We start from the raw sequence: 21,121 nt of genomic DNA on the forward strand, positions 1-21,121 counted from the left end.
AACGGACACGCCACGCAGCCGAGACGCTCACGGCACGCTTCAGTGTGTACCGGGATTTGATTAGCCAACTTGTTGATATTTAATCGATGGGCATAACCTGTAGGCTGAGTTGCATACATGGAAAAGTCGTATATTGTGTTTCTTTGTTGTTGTTTTATTCTTATTTATTTGTGTGTGTGTCTGTACTTTATGTTTTATTGAATACATTGCTCTTGTTTAATCTTTTACTTTGAACAAACATATATTGCAATGTTAAGGAATTTGTTTTTTTCATTCAGATAATTAAATCAACATGTATAAATTGCTATTAGGCAATTAATGGGGAGATAATCGATAATCGCATAGAATCGAAACCGAATCGGACAGGAAAATTAATCGTTAGATTAATCGATGCAGCGAAAAAATAATTGCTAGATTAATCGTTTAAAAAATAATCGTTTATCCCAGCCCTAATTTTAAATAATAATAAGTAAATAATGGTAATCTTAAGAATATAAGAAAATTAAATATTTGTTTAAAAAAATATTTGTTTTATAACCTATTGTCCCGCAAAGATGCGTCATGCCCCTCGGCGCTTTGAGATGAATATGGGACATGAGCTGGACAGAATTATCATTATCTTCATCTTCGTCTTCATGTTTTCTGAATTATCTTCGTCTTCATGTTTTCTCCTGATGTTGTAAAATGAGTGAATTTTATCTTCCACAGGGTCAAGACATTTAGGCTGTTTGATTATTCACTGCTAGAGAAAACGAAAGTAAAACGGCTGGGTGCACGTGAACGCACCTCAAGTCTAATAACAAGCACAAACTGTGTTAAATAATATTTCGTCCTACAGTGTCTTTCTACTTTACCCCAGTAAAAGATGTAAACGGGTGGAATAGACAAAAACGAAAGCAAACGAAAGGAAGAAATGTTTATAATTCCATGCAAACATGAGTGCGCCACGAGTTAAGATTTGGGAAAAGAAACAAGATGTCCCGTGGGATAAAATGGACTAACGTTAGGCCTATTGTTAAAATTCCCGGAAATCGAAATATCGGATGACCAGATTGCAAAACAGAATTAAAAAGCTGGCGAATCTTAAATTGGGCTCAGCCTCCCTCTCGCAGTCGTCAGGAATCCATACCCTGTTTTCATGGCTGCGATGTAACATCTGCAATTGTAGCTATTTCCCTTGTAAAAGCTTAGTGCTTCACCCCTGTGGTAAAAATCACGTAAAACAGCGTTCACAATAGGTCAATATTATAGTTCGAAATTATAGTTTTAATTAAGTAGAAAATAGTATGAAAGGAGATATTAAAATAAAAAGTGCACAACTCCTCCTAAGTGGAAGCAAGCAAATGTTTCCCCTCACGTGCAAACTAGCGCAGATGAGTCCTTATTCGGGTTAGTAAAATAACAAAATGTATTTTTTAAGTAGAAAATATATTTCTGTAAAGAGATAAAATGAGTAGCCTATAGTAAATTATATATTTTTATACAACAAAAAAAATCACGATAAAGTGACCATGCTAGTTTTTCCAGCAAAAAATATGAAGGCTAGAATATAAACCTTTTTTTTTTTTGCGGTGATGGTGGTGACGATCTCAAACCCGCAGTAGGCATCACGTGGCCGCAGTATTGCGGTAAAACGGTAACCGTCCCAGTCCTAGTCGTGTCTACTAATGGCGGTGAGAAGAGAGCAGTCGGTGTACATCTATATTATTAAAAACACGGACATTAGCCGAGAACTAATATATGCTGGCTTTTGCTTGAATATGCTCGTGTTTCATGTTCGCTTGTTTGTCCTTTTGCGATCGTATTGTGGTAGCCTGACAAGCCAGACCCACATCAAGATGTTTGGTCTGAAAACTCACGATTGGCCGGGCTCAATCCGAGGGGCGGGATAAACGGTTGTCTTTCAAACTCCCTCTGCACGCGATAGGATAGCGCTACACCAACCAGAGCAACGAAGGTGAAACAGAGCTTGTTGATAGATTAAACTTTCGCCGTATGCGGTCGGCTAAACTCCGAACACATCTTCCTTTTTTAAGAATGACTTCAGTGCCGTTCTTTGTTCTTTTCTCAGAGAAAAGCTTAACTCAAAGTCTTTCAGAGTCACGGTCAAAACTGATTCGAAAGACCGCCGCCGTTCAGCAGTTTCTGTGTTTACTAGAAGCACGCAAACGCAACTCGGCCGTCGTCATTATGACCCCGCCCACCGACTCTATACACGATGTGATTGGCCCGGCAAGAGTTTGGCGGTTACAGCTCAGAAGGGTATTGAGAGTTGCTAGATGATACTCGCGGGCAGATTAGATTTGCTGCCGCTAGGGTGCGTCTAGACTAGGCTAGTATTGTGGCTCACTTCACAACATTGTATGGAGCAACTAAATCTCCTCGCTGTCTGTTTCAAGTCAGCTCATAATGGGTGTCCGACAAGTAAGATACTATACTCCTGATATATGTTTGTTTCCTCTTTTCATGATCTATATAACTCTTATTCAGTCATAATTGTAACATGTCGTTAGCTGGACTGTCGGCTCGTGTTCTATCGAGTTCAGGAGAACGGTTTGTGTTTTTTTGATAGGAGGGGTGACTTTTTCATTGAATATTCGACCTGGATTAGTAACAATTAGTTTGCCTGGGTTACGTATAGGGCCGGAGCTATCAAAATAAGGGCAAGAAAGACCCTTTTGGGGGTAGGGGCGTGATTGTTTTGATGATTTGAAATAACAACAACAGTTACCAGAAAGCACTTTCCCCACCTTTAATTGGAGTCCATAAAAATGTAAACGTAATTTGGACAAAAATATAATGGATTTCAAAGGGCCCTAAGAAAATCTAAAATCAAGCTGATGCATTTATCTACAGCAAGTTAGAGTACAATCTTCTTGAGGCGAACTGGAGTTAAGTTCCATGTTCAAGGGCATCTCCTCTTTTAGGGTTTCAGAATGACCTTTCGGTTACAAGTCCAGATCAACAACACCAAATCTACGCTGCACATTCAGTTTTTAATTGTAGTTAATCTGTTCTATAACTAAACTAAAAATGATTACTATAAAATATCAAAACAAGGGTGGTGGTGTCGTGGTGGGAAAGTGATATAAGCGCTGTTATGCCTGAACAACAAACACAGACTATGGCAGCAGGCCTATTACCCGTTATTATCAATCTAAATGAATCTACTGCGAAATATAGAAGCTTGTTACCAAGACGTAACACACCTGTGTGTTTTGTCTAGTGCAGTGTCCATGAATCTCGAGATTCCGGCCTTTATAAGAGAGAATAATATGTTCAGCCCCCTCCCTCCGAAGCTTCAAATATTCAGTGTTGATTACTATCGAAGCTCAAATAATGGTATACGGACCAGCCTTTGTAGATTTATATAATGATATGAAGTTGAAACCATAAAGGAAAGCTTTTCTCTGCTTAATAATTTCACTTTGCTCACAGCTAATACCTTCACATACCCTATGTATAATTCATTAAAAAAGCCTTTCAACATTAAAAGCATCTGAGCCTGTCTTAGGATGCCATCTCCCTCAGGGACATATCCAAGCCAGCAGCGTAAATCACTAGCTTGTGGGGCCATCTGTGTTGATTTTAAATGATTGTGCAAGGCAGCACTTTTGAAGCTGGACCAGCAAGCTCCCCTTGGACACTTTCAGAAAACAGCCATCACTGTGAGATCTCTCAAACCCAGAAAACACACTGCTCCCTAATATGTTCAACCAACAAGATAAGCAGCAGCCCATATGTATGAAAAGGGACAGAACAGCACCCCAGCTCACATGAGGCTCATTTGAAAATCTAACACCCCACTGGCTTCAGCCTAATGACAGAGCGTGGATGATCTCATTAGAGCCGATGGAGAGCTGTGAAATTAGTATTATTATTATTTTTTTTAAGAGCTTGTACTTAAAACTGGTCTTGATGGTGTGCTGTGCTGTACTGGCCAGCTCAATGAAAGCAGACACTTTAAACGTATTAGTCATGTTTCCTTATGCGTTTGGTATCCTGAGGGAAATCTCTGTTGTAACACTCACCGAAAAATTAATATGCAATCTTGACTATAAATAAAAGAAATTAACTAATAATATAGATTCTTTTTGATAGGGTCTCAAAATTACAGATAATGGGTATGACCAATATTCATTCCACACTTTTTATGTTAAACTGTTTTGTAAAAATTACACCATTTGGTGCCATTTATTTCTATTTCTGCTCCAAAAGAAGTTTATTACATTGCAAAGCTTTGTTCACAAATGGTTTTTATAATGCGAAGTATCAACAACTTTTATATCCACATGATGAACAATCACATACCACGCGCAATCATCCAAATAAATGTATTTTATCCATTGACCAATGACTGACCAATAAATACTGGTTAAAACTATTGCTCAAACCGATTATCAGACCTCCACTAAAAAACATGAAGTGTATGTTATACAACCACTGGGCAGAAAGTGTGCAGCTTTTATATAACAAATCTGATTGGGCAAATGTGGGCATTACACAATCCCCCAAGAGATAAACAGAATAATAAACTAGTATCAATCACATGCGTTTCCACCTCCTGTAAGTCACTGACACTGCAATATGGCACCCACAGAATGACTCACCATAAACACAAAAATAATATTGACCAGCTTATTTGGTAAACCTATTAATACCACTATTATCTGAATGGCTCACTGTAAGTGACAGCCTTGATCTGTGTTACTCAAATTCTGCGTGAAGATGCGTGGGATGTGTTGACTAACTCACCGCTGCTGTAGGCATATGGAGACTCAGCAGATCCATCTTGAAGGCTGTCCAGGATCTCTCCTTTCCCCACATCGCTGTCTCCCACCAGGAGGAATTTAAGCAGGTAGTCGTAGCTCTTCACAGGGCTTCCCTGGGTGCCCATAATTGCTCACATCAGAGCCAGAGTGATAGCAAAGGATTGGAGACAACCGTGTGTGTGCCTCTCTGATGCCAAAGATGGACCCTGATTCCTCCAGAGCTCTAGGAGTCTATGAGTCTCTTGTGTCAGGTCTATCTTTGAATGGGTGTGTGGCCAAATCAGCAGACAGACCAAATTAAACCATTTCCCACCCGTCCAGATCCGGAAATGGAGATTAAAGTGTACAGCCTTTAAAATGTCCAGCCGTATTCACTCGTCCAGTCTAAATTTTGTAAAATAACAGGAGTCATCAGTGCATAAATATGTTGTGGCTGGTAAACTGAACAGCTAACAGTTAGGATGTTTACATTTCTTCCAACAAGCTCAACTCATCGTTACTGAAACGAAATTTAAAATAATACATGTAAAAGTCTCAACCATTTACCAAAACATCTATTTTTATCATGGCAAATTATTGCTATAATAGAAAATCAATGAAGCTATCAAGCTAGTGCATTGTTAGCCTGCGCCTGCCAAGCTGTCAACACAAAGAAATAATATCATCTCAATTTTATCTAGTAATCACCTGCACGGTTATGACAATATTAACAATAAAAATGCACATTTGTTTTTCGCAAAACGAATTAAAATACTTTAAAGCCGAGCCGTTGTTCGGATGGAGTAACACAGCATCGGCTAACGCTACCAACGTTAGCTATGAGCCTAGCGCGTGAAAACAAGCGCACAACATTGATTTTATATCATAAATTAGGGAATACATTTCTCACAATTACAATATACTCCTGCTGCAAGTTGAAGTAAAAACGTTAGCCTGACAAAAGAAAGAAGGGTATCCACATTCGCGCTCCAGTTAGCTTGAGCAGCCGATGCTAGCGCGTCTGGTAGAAATCATGACTCCATTTCTGTTTTTCTCTGAATAACAAAGATTCATGTAAGTTCGCGATGCTCGTCTCGGGTTCTCTGCGCGTTATCAGGCCCTTCTGGGGCGAGGCGCGGAAGGTGAGGGATTAAAGATCATCCGACCCGCTGGATATTATTGCCTTGTGCCGTAAATGCTCTCAGATATCCAAATATGTTTTATCACACAGGAGAGATCACACACACTATCACGCTGAGCTTTCACCTCTGCGTACTACAGCGCTCTGAGTCTGTCTGACTGACTGTACGGTACCTCCCCCTACACACACACACACACACACACACACACACACACACACACACACACACACACACACACACACACACACACACACACACACACACACACACACACACACACACACACACACACACACACACACACACACACACATATATACCATTAATGCATTAATACAAATACCTTATAGAAAGACAGACAGACAGTCAGACAGACAGATAGATAGATAGATAGATAGATAGATAGATAGATAGATAGATAGATAGATAGATAGATAGATAGATAGATAGATAGATAGATAGATAGATAGATAGATAGATAGATAGATAGATAGATAGATAGATAGATAGATAGATAGATAGATAGATAGATAGATAGATAGACAAAGCCATTTAAACAGTACACACCTGCCACTGTCTGAATTCATTTGTCGGTGATGTAGGCTATATGTCCAAATCTCTTTCTTATATGGTTATGTACTACCAGTTTAGCCTGAGGGACAGTTCAGTACTAATTCCAAATATGACTGGGGCTGTCTCAGTGCCTAATATTCTACATGAGTAAATGACAGAACATTATTTTTGGTACCATATGAAAATAAAAATGGGTTGTTTCTACTGTCCGTTTCCAGTCCCCACTTCTATTACAGGTTTCTGTGCTCTGTGACAGATGCAGGAGGGTTAATGAGACCGGGACAAGCCAAAGGTCTCGGGACTTTCAGGGAATCATCAAAAGAACATAATCCCCCTCCCCTTGAATAGATTAAAATGCAAATAGCGGTATGAAGTCTTTGTGTCTGCCCATCACGATTAGAGCTACATGAGGGTCTCAAGGGAGACAAGGGGACATCTGGACCAAGTATCAAATTCTATACCGGCCATTAAAAACATAAACGCTCCCTCCCCCAAAATATACATAATGCCGCCAGGATGAGATTTGAGAAAGCTGAATAGAATTCTATCAATTTCCTTTGTACATTTATGTATAGAGCTTCTCAGTTTTCCAATAAATAATTATATACATTAGCACATATTATTAGATTAATATACTTTATCAATCTATCTATGACACGAAATAGCCTGTGTCTAGAATAGCATGCAGATATTTCAATATTTGACTACCCATGTTTGTGTCAGATACACACAAAGGTAATATTCCCTCAACACAAACATGCAGGTGAATCCCCAGCTCTTGTGTTTTTCATGTGTCATTGAATATTCAGTTGCCACAGCAGTCATTGTTGTGTAGTGCTGTCAAGTCTAGTCCGAGCACATTCTTCACATGCTGTACACCCAAACAAAAGATCCAAGACTAGTTATACTAGCATGTTTCTGAAAATGGGTAAACATTGAGTACCAATTGTTTATAGTGCAAGCATAACTCATATAGGAATGATGTAAGACGCACAAAGATACTGTGATGTATAAAATGATTAAATACATTTTATTGAGGTAAATTAAGGGTTTAAAAATGAACATTACAAATGTATATTTTGATCATGATCATCTGAATTTATACAAATCATGTTTTTATTAAATCATTTATATTAATAATAATAACTACAAAACAACATTGATTTGGCAACACTGACATAAGTGGTTCATGGTCAAATAATTTAATACACAAATCTATATTTAAACTTAACACTGAGAGCCAGTTCACATGAGTCAGCAATTTTACTCAGAAAACTCTAAACACATGAATTTGACCTTTCTATCACAGCAAAAAACTAAAGAGAAATCAAGTTTTAATTCCAGTTCAATTGATCCTGGTGAAATTATGGTTTCGATATAGTGACTAGTTTTAAATTTTAAAATTACAATTAATATATATATTTTTAAATGGCACATCTTCAATGTTATATAAAAGTAGTAGAAGAATAAATACAAAACATGATCACAGTTTTAATCAAAGATTCTAGCCAGTGTCTGGAAAAGGAAAGATTATGATTTAAATCAACAATGTAGGAATATTTCCATTAAAAAGCTAATTAAGACTATATTGAAAGTCAGCAAAATCTGACGAACACAGCACAGTCTCCCAGTGTGCACGTGTGTAGCTGCTGTCTTCTAAGTGGTCTTGCATGTTCCTCCTAAAGTTAGTCCGTCTTAGTAGTCTTCTGCTTCCAGGGGTAAATGAGTTCTCCTACAAACAGTTTCTTGCACAATGCGGCCCAGGAATCCTTAGGGTAACAGCTATAAGTGGGCGTCCGGTAACACTGCAGTACAGAGCTGCACTTTAATGGATTGATCTAAAGAAAAAAAGACAGTTTTCATTTATGTTTGCTCATCTGGAACATGATTAATTATCAAATCTCAGAGACAAGGAAAGCACATCCAGTGTTTGCGCTGATTATGAATTACACAAAATCTGCACAGTCAAACAGAGCTATTCAATAACCCAAAATCAACAGGTGAAACCCAAACCTTAAGTGAAGCCTAAACAGAAATAAACTACAGGATGACATGCTGTTTAACCAATCACCAACAAACATACCTCCATCATCAGGTGAAGAGGAGTTCCTGGTTCCTGACAAAGCACCTTGAATTTAACCCCCTCTGGAATCCAAAGAGATTCATTAAGTGCCTCTACTAATTGATCATTACACATAATTGGCAAGTACAAGGCCCAGAAGTACATGCATAATTTCATCTTTATCATCACATAAGAAAAAGTTCAAAGTTATGAAAGATATTTTCTTCGATGTGATACAGTATGGCTCACCTGCCAGCCTGTACGGTCTGCAGATACGCAGGCCAATGGCAAACAGGGGGAAGGAGTTGATGAAGTCGACACTGAGGTGAATCACTCCCTGAAACAACACCACCACCAACCGCAGCTAGAAACAGACAGAGAAACGACTTACACGTTAGCAACAACAACCCAGCTATGAGATTTCTATATATATCATAAAATATTCATTCATTCATATTACTCATACTAGAGACTTTTTACATCTAAAATTGAATTTCAACCCCTGATTTCTCTGCTATATGCTTTATGCATTAGTAGAGTATCAAGCACTATGACACAGCCCTGAACCAATACATTTGAGGAGACTTGTATTATCTAACAAACCAGTAAAACCCCGTTACGTACACTACTGTTGAAAAGTTGATTTTTTTTGGAAGAAATTAATACTTTGATTCAGCAAGGATGCATTAAACTGACGGAAACGACTTACATTGTTAGCTTTCTTTTGTTTTCTGTTTTTATTAATGATTTGCCCTTAACTGTCAATAAAGCATCAATGACAATGTTTGCAGATGACTCAACTGTTTACTATGCTGCAGACTCACGTGAAAAACTTAATCCTGTTCTGTCTAGAGAATTGGATTCGGTGTATAAGTGGGATATAAAATATTAAATATATCCAAAACTAAAAGTATGAATAGGGGGTCAAAACAGAGTTTGGATCAGAATTAAATTTACATTTAGCCAGGCAATGAATACAACAAGTAGAAAAGGCTAAACTGTTGGGTTTGCTTATTGATTGATAGTCTTTCTTGGACAGAACACATAAATACTATTGTTAAGTTAACAGAAGAGAAATGTTGTCATTATGTGAACCAGGACACTTTAAAAATAGTAACAGAGTCATTACTATTATGTCACTTGTCATACTGCACCGAGGTGTGGTGTTCTGCTTCTAAAAAGGACTTGGCAAGAATACAAATTGTGCAAAATAAAGCAACAAGACTTATTCTGGGCTGCTCAATTAAAACAAGCAAAGAGCAGATGACCTCTACTCTTTCATGGCTCACTTTAAACCAAAAAATAAGAATTACTTTGAGCACCATAACACTTTGACAATGAAATGCCTATTTTTCTGTTTAATCAAATAGTGTACTATAACTCTGTGTACAATCATAACACCAGAAAGGCAAACAATGATCATATAATGACCCCCTATCCAAAAAAGAATTTTATCTTTTATAGAGCTAGTGTCATCTGGAATAACATTCCCATTGAAGGTTGTCAGCCTTGTAATAAGCTGTCATTTAAAAGTAGTTTAAGGTGTTATGTGTTGATGTAAGTTCTTAAATGTATTGATTAATGTAATTATAAAATCATATTGTATTAATGTCTCGTCCTGTCATGGATCGAAACCAGATTTTATGTATGTATGTACACTCACCTAAAGGATTATTAGGAACACCACACTAATACTGTGTTTGACCCCCTTACGCCTTCAGAACTGCCTTAAAGGGTTAGTTCACCCAAAAATGAAATTTCTTCATTAATGACTCACCCCAATGTCGTTCCAGACCCGTAAGACCTCTGTTCATCCTCTGAACACAGTTTAAGATATTTGAATTTAGTCTGAGGGCTTTCTGTCCTTTGAATGTAAGTGTATGCCCACTTGCTGTCCACATCCAGAAGGTAATGAAAACATCATCAGAGTAGTCCATATGGGACATCAGTTGGTTAGTTAGACTCTTTTGAAGCATCGAAAAAACACATATGGACTACTTTGATGAGTGGGCATACACTTACATTCAAAGGACAGAAAGGCCTCAGATCAAAAGCTAAAGAGCTTAAAACTGAAAATAGCAGAGAACTGCATCAGATGCTCCAGTTGGGCTGGAATAAGGATGAAGTTTAAACTCATGTCAGAGTGACTCACCAGGGTAAAGACTAGGTAATACAGAGCAGTGGTGGGAAGCAGGAACAGCAGAATGGTAAAGAGCAAAGTGCCAATGAACAACTGCAAAGGAAACAAGAGCAGAGTCAGTCATGTTCTGCAAGGATGTGTTGAATAGCTTGTACATGAATGAGGGATATAGAAATTGAGCAAAAGGACATGTACCTGGTCCAGGTCGTATGAGCATGAGTCAACCCTCTGCCTTAGTACATTCCACTTCTTTCCCCTGAAGAGCCGCCACAGGGAGGAGAGACCATAGATCTTCAGACAGTACAGTCTGACAAGAGAGATAAGAAAGTACAAATTCACAACAAAGAAACTGTGCAATTCTCAGAAAAGATTAAAAGCCTTGGAATGTTGCATCAGGGGTAATATGAAAATAAAATCCTCTATACTGTAAATATAGATGGCAATAACTGACCAGACAGATCTGAGATAAAAACCTTAAAGAGACAGTACACCCAAAAATCATGTCATGAATTACATCCCTCATGTCTTCCCAAGACCTGTTTGACTTTTTTTTTTGCGTGAAATATAAAATTAACTTTTATTCCAACAATGGAAGGGAATGGCGATGTCAGTGTCAACGGTCCCTTTAAAGGAGTTTCCTGATCACTTACTCACCGCCACAACATCTAACATGTTCATGTCAGTTTAAAGGTCCAAACTGCAGTTTCAATGCAGCTTCACATTTTCATTAGTGTTTGGGAAAAACTAATCATGATTAGTTTTATGATAAGGTTTATGTTTACATAATATATGGTTGTCTAGTGTATTGTGCATAACTATGTATATATAAACACACACACATGCATATATACACTGTGTGTGTGTGTGTATGTATATTTTTAAGTCTTTTTAAGTCTTGTATATGAATATTTTGCATGAATATATTTAAGAAACATTTTATTTTGTCATTAAAAATGTATATTTTGCATGTGTACATACATGTGTGTACAATAATTATACACTGTACTATATAAAATGTAAACACAATTTTTTATTTTGGATGTGATTAATCACGATTAATTCTTTCCCAGCACTAATTTTGGTATTTTGGGAATGTTCCTTATAAATCTTAATTTCTTTTTGACCGAAGAAAAAAAGACATGACCATGTATGCTGTGGGGGTGAATAAATGATCAGGAAATTTTCATTTTGAAGTGAACTACTCCTTTAGAGGCCAAATGTTATTATAAAAGGTATGAACAGTTGACACTGTTCTCTACTGGAAAACACTGGAAGTGCATGAACATGACAATGAGTTAGAAAACTACATGCAGAACTACATAATTGAACCTTACCTTGCCCCATACACATAAAAACAGTAGATGTGAAAAGTCAGAAGGGCCACAATGTCGGACAGTATGGAAAGAGCAAAGGTCAATCCCAAGCAGGCTGAGAGTCCAACATACCACAGGATCCTCTCAATGAAAGGAGACATCAGGTGGATGTAACCTGCCGACACAATCACAAGACATACATGAGCGTCTGCAATAAACTTTAAACACCATGAGGACGCCTCAACTGAGGATGAACTTACTGATCCACAGATGGATGTGGTAGAGAAAGAATCTCCCCAGCACCTGGTCGAGAGCTCTGTTCATCTTCAGTCCAGCAGGAGCTCCCATCAGCCATTCTAACAGCTCCTGGAGCTCTTTAGCCACTCGCTAAAAGATAAGAAAAGAAAAGAAATGGAAGGACATTAATACTTTTATTCAGCAAGGATGTGTTAAATTGATCAAAAGTCATTTATAATATTACAAAAACTTTTTGTTCATCAGAGATTCAAATCAATAAAATATTAAGCAGCACAACAATGTTTCACAACAATAAAAGTCTTAAGCAGCAAATCAGAATGATTTCTGAGGGATCAGTTGACTTAAAGTTATATTTTAAAATATACTGAAATAGGAAATCTTTTTTTTTTTAGTTCAGTAATATTTCACAGTATCGTTGTTTTTAATCTATTTTCATTAAATAAATAGTCCTACGAGGCTTCTTTCAAAAACATTAATATTAAATATCATATCCTTTGAACTTTTTTACTTACATTTTTAATTAGATCCACAAATGTGATGTAATATGTGTCTTACTTACATCTGCCACAGGTACCAGAGTATCCGCTAATTTGCTGATACGATTCTCCCTATAAAGCCACGAGACAAGCAGCAAACCGAGTGCTATGTCCACAAGAAATGACACAAAAATGTTTGCTTTTCTGTAAAGTGAAAAAAGAAGGGTGTGAGAATATATTTTCTTGAATAATATAATAATGGTGCAACAAGATACATAGATCAAGGAACTGGCAATTATTTTTAAATGAAACTTTGAGCAAAATTGAACTCTCCTGATGCAATTTTTTTTATACAACAAAAACATTTAACAAACATTCTTCAGGACAGGTCAATAAGATATAATATATAAAAATATATAATATCAGAAAATCAGAATACCTTTTTATGACAATGCAAGGTTAGTAAAAGTGCCATGTGCTACAACTCCCTAAAATATATAATTCATGATAATTGTAAACAAATTAATAATAGAGATGTTTACACTCAAATGTATTCAAGGAAACTTTTAACTTGATGTTACAGGACAAAACATTTTAGAGTAATTTAACTGAACTTGAAATTGGTATAAACTTTTTTCAAAACCGCATGAAATCAACAAATACAAGCAGCACATTTTTAAGAACTTTGAGGCACGTGTTTTAAAAAATCAAGTTAAAAAAAAATAACTCACCCTCATGTCGTCTCAATCACTCAAGACTTTTGTTCATCTCTGAAACAAACTAATATATGAAGCCTGAGAGACTACCACTTTGTTTGACATTTCAAAAAGTTCATAGAGATTGTAAAACGAATCCTATAAAAACTATGAATCGAGTTGTTTCATCCAAATTTCCTGAAGAGACAAGATCGCTTTAGATGATGAACAGATTAAATTTAGGCTTTTATTCACATATAAACATTGATCAGCAAATTCATATAAACACAAGTTGTACCATATTTGCTTGAAGTGCGAGAACAATCACACACGTAACACTGGTTCTCTCACATCAAGCTAACATGCCTTGAGCTTTTGTTTATCATGACAAAGGTAGTTTGCTTGGACTGTCAATAGATGGACAGTAAGCTCTCAGATTTCATCATAAGTTTTTCAAACACAAACTAAAGTCTTGTAATGACGAGGGGAGCTATATAATTGCAGAATTTAATTTTTGGGGTGAATTTACCCCTTTAAGCTACAATTTTAAAACACTTTTCTTTTTGCTAATGACGCTCTTAAATACCATTGACCCAAGTATCATACCTCATAAAATCCATGTGTGTAGCAGCTTTTTGGGGGGAGAAGACATTCTTGAAATGAACTGCCCTGTACCCTGACTGAACACAGGTGGACAGCTTGCTCGAGACGAACAGCACCGGACGAAAATGTAAAATCCTGTAAAATACCAAAATATTTGAAGCTTGCTTTTCTCCATCACTTTACAGGATTGACTACAGGTTCAAGCGGACGCACATTAACTCACCTGAAGCTGCAAAACCAGTGCCACAGAGACAGCAACCACGTTAAGAAGATGCATATCGGAACAGATGCTTGTTTTAGAAGCTCTACAATAATACTAGCCTCTCTGCCTTCAGACTGCCAGTGGGTGAGTTTGAGAGGCCCATCATCATATTTGTCCAGGAAAAAGAGAGGCTGACTTTGAGCCACTGTCTGGAAGACCAAGCGTAACTCTGATGGCTCAATGTCAGACTTCTGGCTGACCTCCTGTACTGGGTGAAGCTGGGACAGCATAACCTTCCTCTGGTCGTAATGAACGAAGATGATCTTGTCTTCCTCGCTGCTGTCATCACCGTTCTTCTGCTCCTGGTCCTGTAGAAGTTTCCCATTATTTTGGACCACCTGGCAGGTAAAGCCTCTTTTGCCAATTTCACGGCTCAACTGCAGCCAACATTTCTGTGGAAAGATGGTACTTAGGTCTTTTAGGAAGCTGTCCATTCCTTCTTTACCTTCTTTGGGCATACTCCAGGAACCTACGACGGTGAGGTCCACTTGAGACTGGCTCTGCATCTGACTCAAGTACTTCTTCACCTGACCCGGTATGAACGGATAGTGAATGACGGCCAGTACCACAGCAGAATCGTGACCAGGGATCCAGTGCCCAATCAGCAGGCCGCTGTCAGCAGTATTGCAGCATTGGGGAAAGAAGATCTTCAGCACCATTGTGGATGGTTATGCAGTCCAGCAACAGTGAAGGATGCAGTCCTGTTTAGGCAAAAGGCACAGTTAAAAGACAGGAATCAAGCATATCATTTTATTATGCATATCGTAGTTCTAGTGTATAGTTTTGAGTTTTCAAGTAAAAAACAAACGCTTAGTTCGCTTAACAGCATCCGCAGATCGAGAGAGGACCGTTGTGCACTCGTACCCTTCAAATGTATTGAACGCTCGGGTCGTTTCTATGGAAACCACAAGCTCCGGGGCAAAACTGATCGATTTCATTTGCGATTTTACCATAATCAAATGCAGGGACGTGCTGCTGTAATAAGTAGTAAAGTAGTCAAAAAGTTACCTTGTGGATTTTGAAGGTCGAGGACTTCCGAGAAGTTGATTTTATCTTATTACTGACAACGAGAAAGGTAACTCTACTATGTGCGTTAACCAACGTTGGCATGCTCTCAAATATTTTTTACGGAAAATCATAGGAAAATAGTGCAAGAGATTACAGTCCAGTCAAGACCCTTGTTAAACTAACTGAAGACAGAGTTTTTCCATAGGAGTAAACAGATCATAACGTACGTACATGCGTACGTACTGTTGATAGTCCGTCATTAAAATTCCGCCGAGTGAACTGAATGGATATTATTTAGTTCCTACCCAAATGGGTTCACATATCTATGGGTTCAAGGAGCATTTGAGTATCTCTGTTACTTACTTATAAATTATCATGTTCTCCACAATGTGATAAATGAATACAAATGTACATTTACATTTAGTCTAATAAACCGCGCGCGCGCGTGTGCGTGTGTGTGTTTGTTTGTTTTAGTGACATATGGGGACATTCCATTGGTGTAATGGTTTTTATACTGTACAAACCGTATTTTATATCCCCTTACACTGCCCCTACCCCTAAACCTACCCATCACAGGAAACATTCTGCATTTTTACTTTCTAAAAAAAAACCTCATCCTGTATGATTTATAAGCATTTTGATAAGTGAGGACATGGCCAATGTCCTCATATTTCACCCTCTCCTTTATGTCATACCCATGTCATTATACACAATTGTGTCCTCATATGTCACAAACACACACAGAGTGTATGTGTGAGTGAGTGTGTGTGTGTGTGTGTCTGTGTGTGTGTCTGTGTGAGCCTGTTTATGTGGTTTATGAGGACACAAATTTGTATAACTACATGGGTATTACACTGGTATTACACTATAAATGTGGTTTATGAGGACATATCAAATGTCCTCATAATTCAAATGGCCTTAAAAACACACTAAATGATGTTTTTTTGAGAAAGTAAAAATGCAGAATGTTTCCTGTGATGGGTAGGTTTAGGGATAGGGGCAGTGTAAGGGGATAGAAAATACGGTTTGTACTGTATAAAAACCATTACGCCTATGGAGAGTCCCTGTAAACCACATAGACCAACATGTGTGTGTGTGTGTGTGTGTGTGTGTGTGTGTGTGTGTGTGTGTGTGTGTGTGTGTGTGTGTGTGTGTGTGTACAATGTAATATAATCCTGAGAACACCTACGTTGTGGGGATCAGCCACAATGTAAATGGATTCATAAATGTACTCAATTTTTTTTCAACCTCACGTTCGGCCTTCAACCTTTTTTTTTTTTTTTTTTTTTTGAAAATGTAAAAATTGCCGAAGGTTTCCTGTGATGGATAGGTTTAGGGACAGTGTAAATGACCAGTTTGTACAATGTAAAATCCATCCATGGTGAAGGACATAATCGTTAATAACAATCATAGTATTTTTGTGATCTTTTTTCCCCTCAAAACCTAATGATTGCCATTGTAATTTTTGTTTATCTCAGCGATCTCCTCTCTCAGCATAATATCTCCTTTATTTCACAGGGTTATATGTAGGCTAAACAGATCAATACGAACCACATTTAAACCCTGAAAACACAGATGTGTATCTGTAGGCTATATACGTATACTAAATGAGTCCTGCTGATTGCACTGTTTTATTCTCATTTGTTTTTAATACATTTTAAATCAACAGTAAATCATTTTTAATGCATATGTTAAGCTTGTTTAAGCACATTGAATAGACATTATGAAATTAGTAATATAAATAAACATGTTTAGCCTCATGCCAAAAACCTAAAAGTGTCTACTTACATGAACTGTCGACCGGTGAATGTGTTTGAATGGGAATCGTATGGGAAACGTTAGCTATCTTAACAGTCAAGACAATGGGGCCTGCTAAAGACATCTTTTCTTTCCTGATAACAGCTTCATTCATGATAAGACTTGAATTTTAGGAGGGAACTGAAGCAAAATTGAACAAAAGCTATGGCAACAAATTACCTTTTTGGTCCTCACACCGCCTCTTTAACTTTTTAAAAAAAAGTTTTTTTAATATAATATCACCTGACATGTCTGTTCAATAAAATGAGGGGCTGAAGTGGGTGTGACTTTTTGTTTGGGTGTGGAGCACTCCTTTCATGAAGCAAAGCCGCATGGGATGCATGTGCCTCAGTATGTAAAGAAGTATGTTTGATTGTTTAAATATTTATTTTGTTTTTATTTATATACTTAAACTGTTTTTTTGTTTGTTGCCTCAGGGCAACACTGTGCAGTGTTAGACCACTTTTGTTCAGGCATTATAGGGTTAGGACAATATGGTGCATTCAAGTGCTCCTGGAAAGTTTGCTTTTACAAGTTCAGAAAGCTCAAAGAATGTGCATTATGTGTAACTTTTATGTGTTTTTTTTAAAATCATTATTAACACCGATCAGGCATAACATTATGACCACCTCCCTAATATTGTGTTGATCCCCGTTTTGCTGCCAAAACAGCCCTGACCCATCGAGGCATGGACTCCACTTGACCCCTGAAGGTGTGCTGTGGTATCTGGCACAAGATGTTAGCAGTACATCCTTTAAGTCCTGTAACTTGTGAGGTGGGGCCTCCACTGATCGGACTTGTTTGTTCAGCAAATCCCAGAGATGCTCAATTGAATTGAGATCTGGGGAATCTGGAGTCCAAGTCAACACCTCAAACTCGTTGTTGTGCTCCTCAAACCATTCCTGAACAATTTGTGCTTTGTGAAAGTGTGAAAGAGTTAAAAAGTTTTTATGATGGATTTATTATCAGGGACCCCCAAGCCCAAGCTCCCCAAAAATGGGGTGAAATATTTTTTACCCCAAATAATAAAAAGTCATGCCATAGAGGGTTAAGTTGAAGGTTTTTCTCATTTGCCAAGGGTCATTAAACATATTGGTGCAGATGGTACTATATACAATTAAATACAATTAAATTAAAGGACAACTGTAACTAGCCTACTTAAACGATAATTAAATAAAATGTACATGCATGCCTTCAAGCTACTTTTGGTGTGCTTGGTAAGTCCAGCACTTCTACGTCCATCACTTATAATACTATTTCAGTTTTCTAAATTAACTAAAAATGACGTGTAAGTTGATATGTGAACAAAGTGTAGGGGTGAGCGGGGCACAACCTAACGCTGGGTTAGTTGAAATACAGATGTGTTAAAACTTTCCACACATGCCAGCATGATGAAAATTAGTATATTTAATAGCTGCCATATGAACACTATATATAGAAGAAAAAAAATACACAAAAATTAAAATATATATTAGATAATATATATAAAGGTAATAAGTGTATTTTATTTACAAAATATTTTAGTTTTACTAAATATATATATATATATATATATATATATATATATATATATACAGTGCCTTGCGAAAGTATCCGGCCCCCTTGACCTTTGCGACCTTTTGCCACATTTTAGGCTTCCAACATAATGATATGAAACTGTAATTTTTTGTGAAGAATCAACAACAAGTGGGACACAATCATGAAGTGGAACGAAATTGATTTGGATATTTCAAACTTTTTTAACAAATCAAAGACTGAAAAATTGGGTGTGCAAAATTATTCGGCCCCCTTAAGTTAATACTTTGTAGCGCCACCTTTTGCTGCGATTACAGCTGTAAGTCGCTTGGGGTATGTCTCTATCAGTTTTGCACATCGAGAGACTGAAATTTTTTGCAGTACAGCTCGAGCTCAGTGAGGTTGGATGGAGAACGTTTATGAACAGCAGTTTTCAGTTCCACAGACTCTCGATTGGATTCAAGTCTGGACTTTGACTTGGCCATTCTAACACCTGGATATGTTTATTTTTGAACCATTCCATTGTAGATTTTGCTTTATGTGTTGGATCATTGTCTTGTTGGAAGACAAATCTCCGTCCCAGTCTCAGGTCTTTTGCAGACTCCATCAGGTTTTCTTCCAGAATGGTCCTGTATTTGGCTCCATCCATCTTCCCATCAATTTTAACCATCTTCCCTGTCCCTGCTGAAGAAAAGCAGGCCCACACCATGATGCTGCCACCACCATGTTTGACAGTGGGGATGGTGTTTTCAGGGTGATGAGCTGTGTTGCTTTTACGCCAAACATAACGTTTTGCATTGTTGCCAAAAAGTTCAATTTTGGTTTCATCTGACCAGAGCACCTTCTTCCACATGTTTGGTGTGTCTCCCAGGTGGCTTGTGGCAAACTTTAAACTACACTTTTTTCTTCTTGCGGCTTTTCCAGAAAGGCCAGATTTGTGCAGTATACGACTGACTGTTGTCCTATGGACAGAGTCTCCCACCTCAGCTGTAGATCTCTGCAGTTCATCCAGAGTGATCATGGGCCTCTTGGCTGCATCTCTGATCAGTCTTCTCCTTGTATGAGCTGAAAGTTTAGAGGGACGGCCAGGTCTTGGTAGAGACAGTATATGATTATATCAGATAACATATAACATTTTAAGCTGTCATGTGGTGGCCCCTCATGTTACATTGAACCTCACCTATGGGGCTATTCTTCCAGGGTAAATCAAGAAAAAAAGTACTGTATCACTGAAACAAAACCACATAGTTGTACTACACGTGCACAATTAATGTGGGAAAAAAATAATAATAGGCTTCTCTGAACCCCAACTGGATTTGCACAAACTGAGAAAGTAAAAAAGCGTGGTTGTGCCCCGCTCTCCCCTGATTCCCACAAGATGGCGCTAGAGATTCATTAATGTTTTCCAGAATATTCAAGAACGATGTCGAGAATGTATGAAATATATCCAGTTTGAAAATTCAATTCAACATTTAATGAATAACAGAAAGAATTTACTGGACTGCAATTAAACTAAAATTCAATACAGGGGTTTACAAAGGTTTGGAGACAAAACATAACTTGGACAGATGCCTGGATACATGTCCAAACGGTCTGCCTCCTGATAATGTAACAGTACACCCGTGACCTATATACACGCATCTTTTTTTGCACTGCACTTACAGTAAAGATGGTGTTTTCATGTAAAGATCGGTAAGCATGGTGCCAGTCACCCGATAAGCATTTTATGGATTGCCAATTAAACATTTGCATTGAACAGTTTTATCATTATGTAGACAGTCTAATAGGCTATACCTTCGGTGTTCTAAGCCAAGTAATACAAGCTATTAGTAATATCTTGTATTATTTGGCTCATAAACAAACACCGAAGCTTTATAAGTAGCCTATAGCTGCCCTTTTTGTTTGATGAGGTCAAAGCCTGCTCCTATTTTGAAAAGTCGCATGTGCCAAGTTGTAGGTGAAATGTTTTTTTTTTTCGTCAGAGGAAAATCAACCATCAAATTTGAATGCAACCGTTCCAAAGCAGACAGTTGCAGAGCATATATCTGAAACGAGGTCACGCTAACAGCGGGTGGGCTAACAACAACGCAAGGAGCGTTTCTAAACATTGGCTACTCTTCAGGGAAAGCGTACAAGTGGTTTTGATCACGTGACTTAAGAAAAGTTCAAAATGAAAGTGACCAGTTTATGTTCTTTATCTGATATCTGAATTACGACAGCATTGCTTTTGTGATAATGTACTTTCCGAGACATTATGACGCAGTAGCCTGCAAGATAAAGATGTGAAAATGATTTTCAGAGCATCTCTACTACATGGGGGGGGGGGGGTCTACCCGTCATTATATGCTCTGATTGATTTTTATCGTAATGTTGGCCATTCCTAAAATTAAAAAGATATATAGCCCATATAACGACCATTGTGCAATGCTCAACCTGGATAGCAGCCTAGCACTATTTACAGACGTAACCCGTTCCCTGTTTTCCATTTATAGCACAAAGCGGCTCTCGTGATTTCAGTTTAGGAGA

At 37.7% G+C, this 21,121-nt stretch overlaps 2 protein-coding genes across 3 annotated transcripts in view; both read right to left on the bottom strand.

Annotated features, from left to right (window-relative positions):
- Window positions 1–6,058, bottom strand: part of rab40c (RAB40c, member RAS oncogene family) — a 31,932-nt gene extending 25,874 nt beyond the window's left edge. Inside the window, exons 1-2 of one of the 2 annotated variants that reach the window (XM_067414587.1) lie at window positions 5,662–6,058; window positions 4,756–5,156 (exon numbers count right to left, since the gene is read on the bottom strand). In XM_067414587.1, coding sequence (XP_067270688.1) covers window positions 4,756–4,897 — 142 coding nt within the window. In that variant the 5' untranslated portion in view covers window positions 4,898–5,156; window positions 5,662–6,058. Of the gene's footprint in view, window positions 1–4,755 lie in introns of both variants that reach the window. The other variant, XM_067414579.1, reaches the window with a different exon arrangement.
- A 1,412-nt stretch (window positions 6,059–7,470) lies between these two features.
- pigq (phosphatidylinositol glycan anchor biosynthesis, class Q) lies at window positions 7,471–15,508 on the bottom strand. Its single transcript, XM_067428913.1, has 11 exons — window positions 15,284–15,508; window positions 14,237–14,976; window positions 14,017–14,148; window positions 12,799–12,919; window positions 12,242–12,368; window positions 12,003–12,156; window positions 10,864–10,975; window positions 10,681–10,761; window positions 8,778–8,892; window positions 8,550–8,611; window positions 7,471–8,304 (listed from the first exon to the last, which is right to left on the bottom strand). Exons 2-11 carry the CDS (start codon window positions 14,932–14,934, stop codon window positions 8,152–8,154), a joined length of 1,755 nt encoding a protein of 584 aa, XP_067285014.1. The 5' UTR covers window positions 14,935–14,976; window positions 15,284–15,508; the 3' UTR covers window positions 7,471–8,151.
- Window positions 15,509–21,121: the final 5,613 nt, after the last annotated feature.

This window comes from Pseudorasbora parva, chromosome 2 (assembly GCF_024679245.1).
Source record: "Pseudorasbora parva isolate DD20220531a chromosome 2, ASM2467924v1, whole genome shotgun sequence".
In the NCBI taxonomy this organism is placed as follows: Eukaryota; Metazoa; Chordata; class Actinopteri; order Cypriniformes; family Gobionidae; genus Pseudorasbora; species Pseudorasbora parva.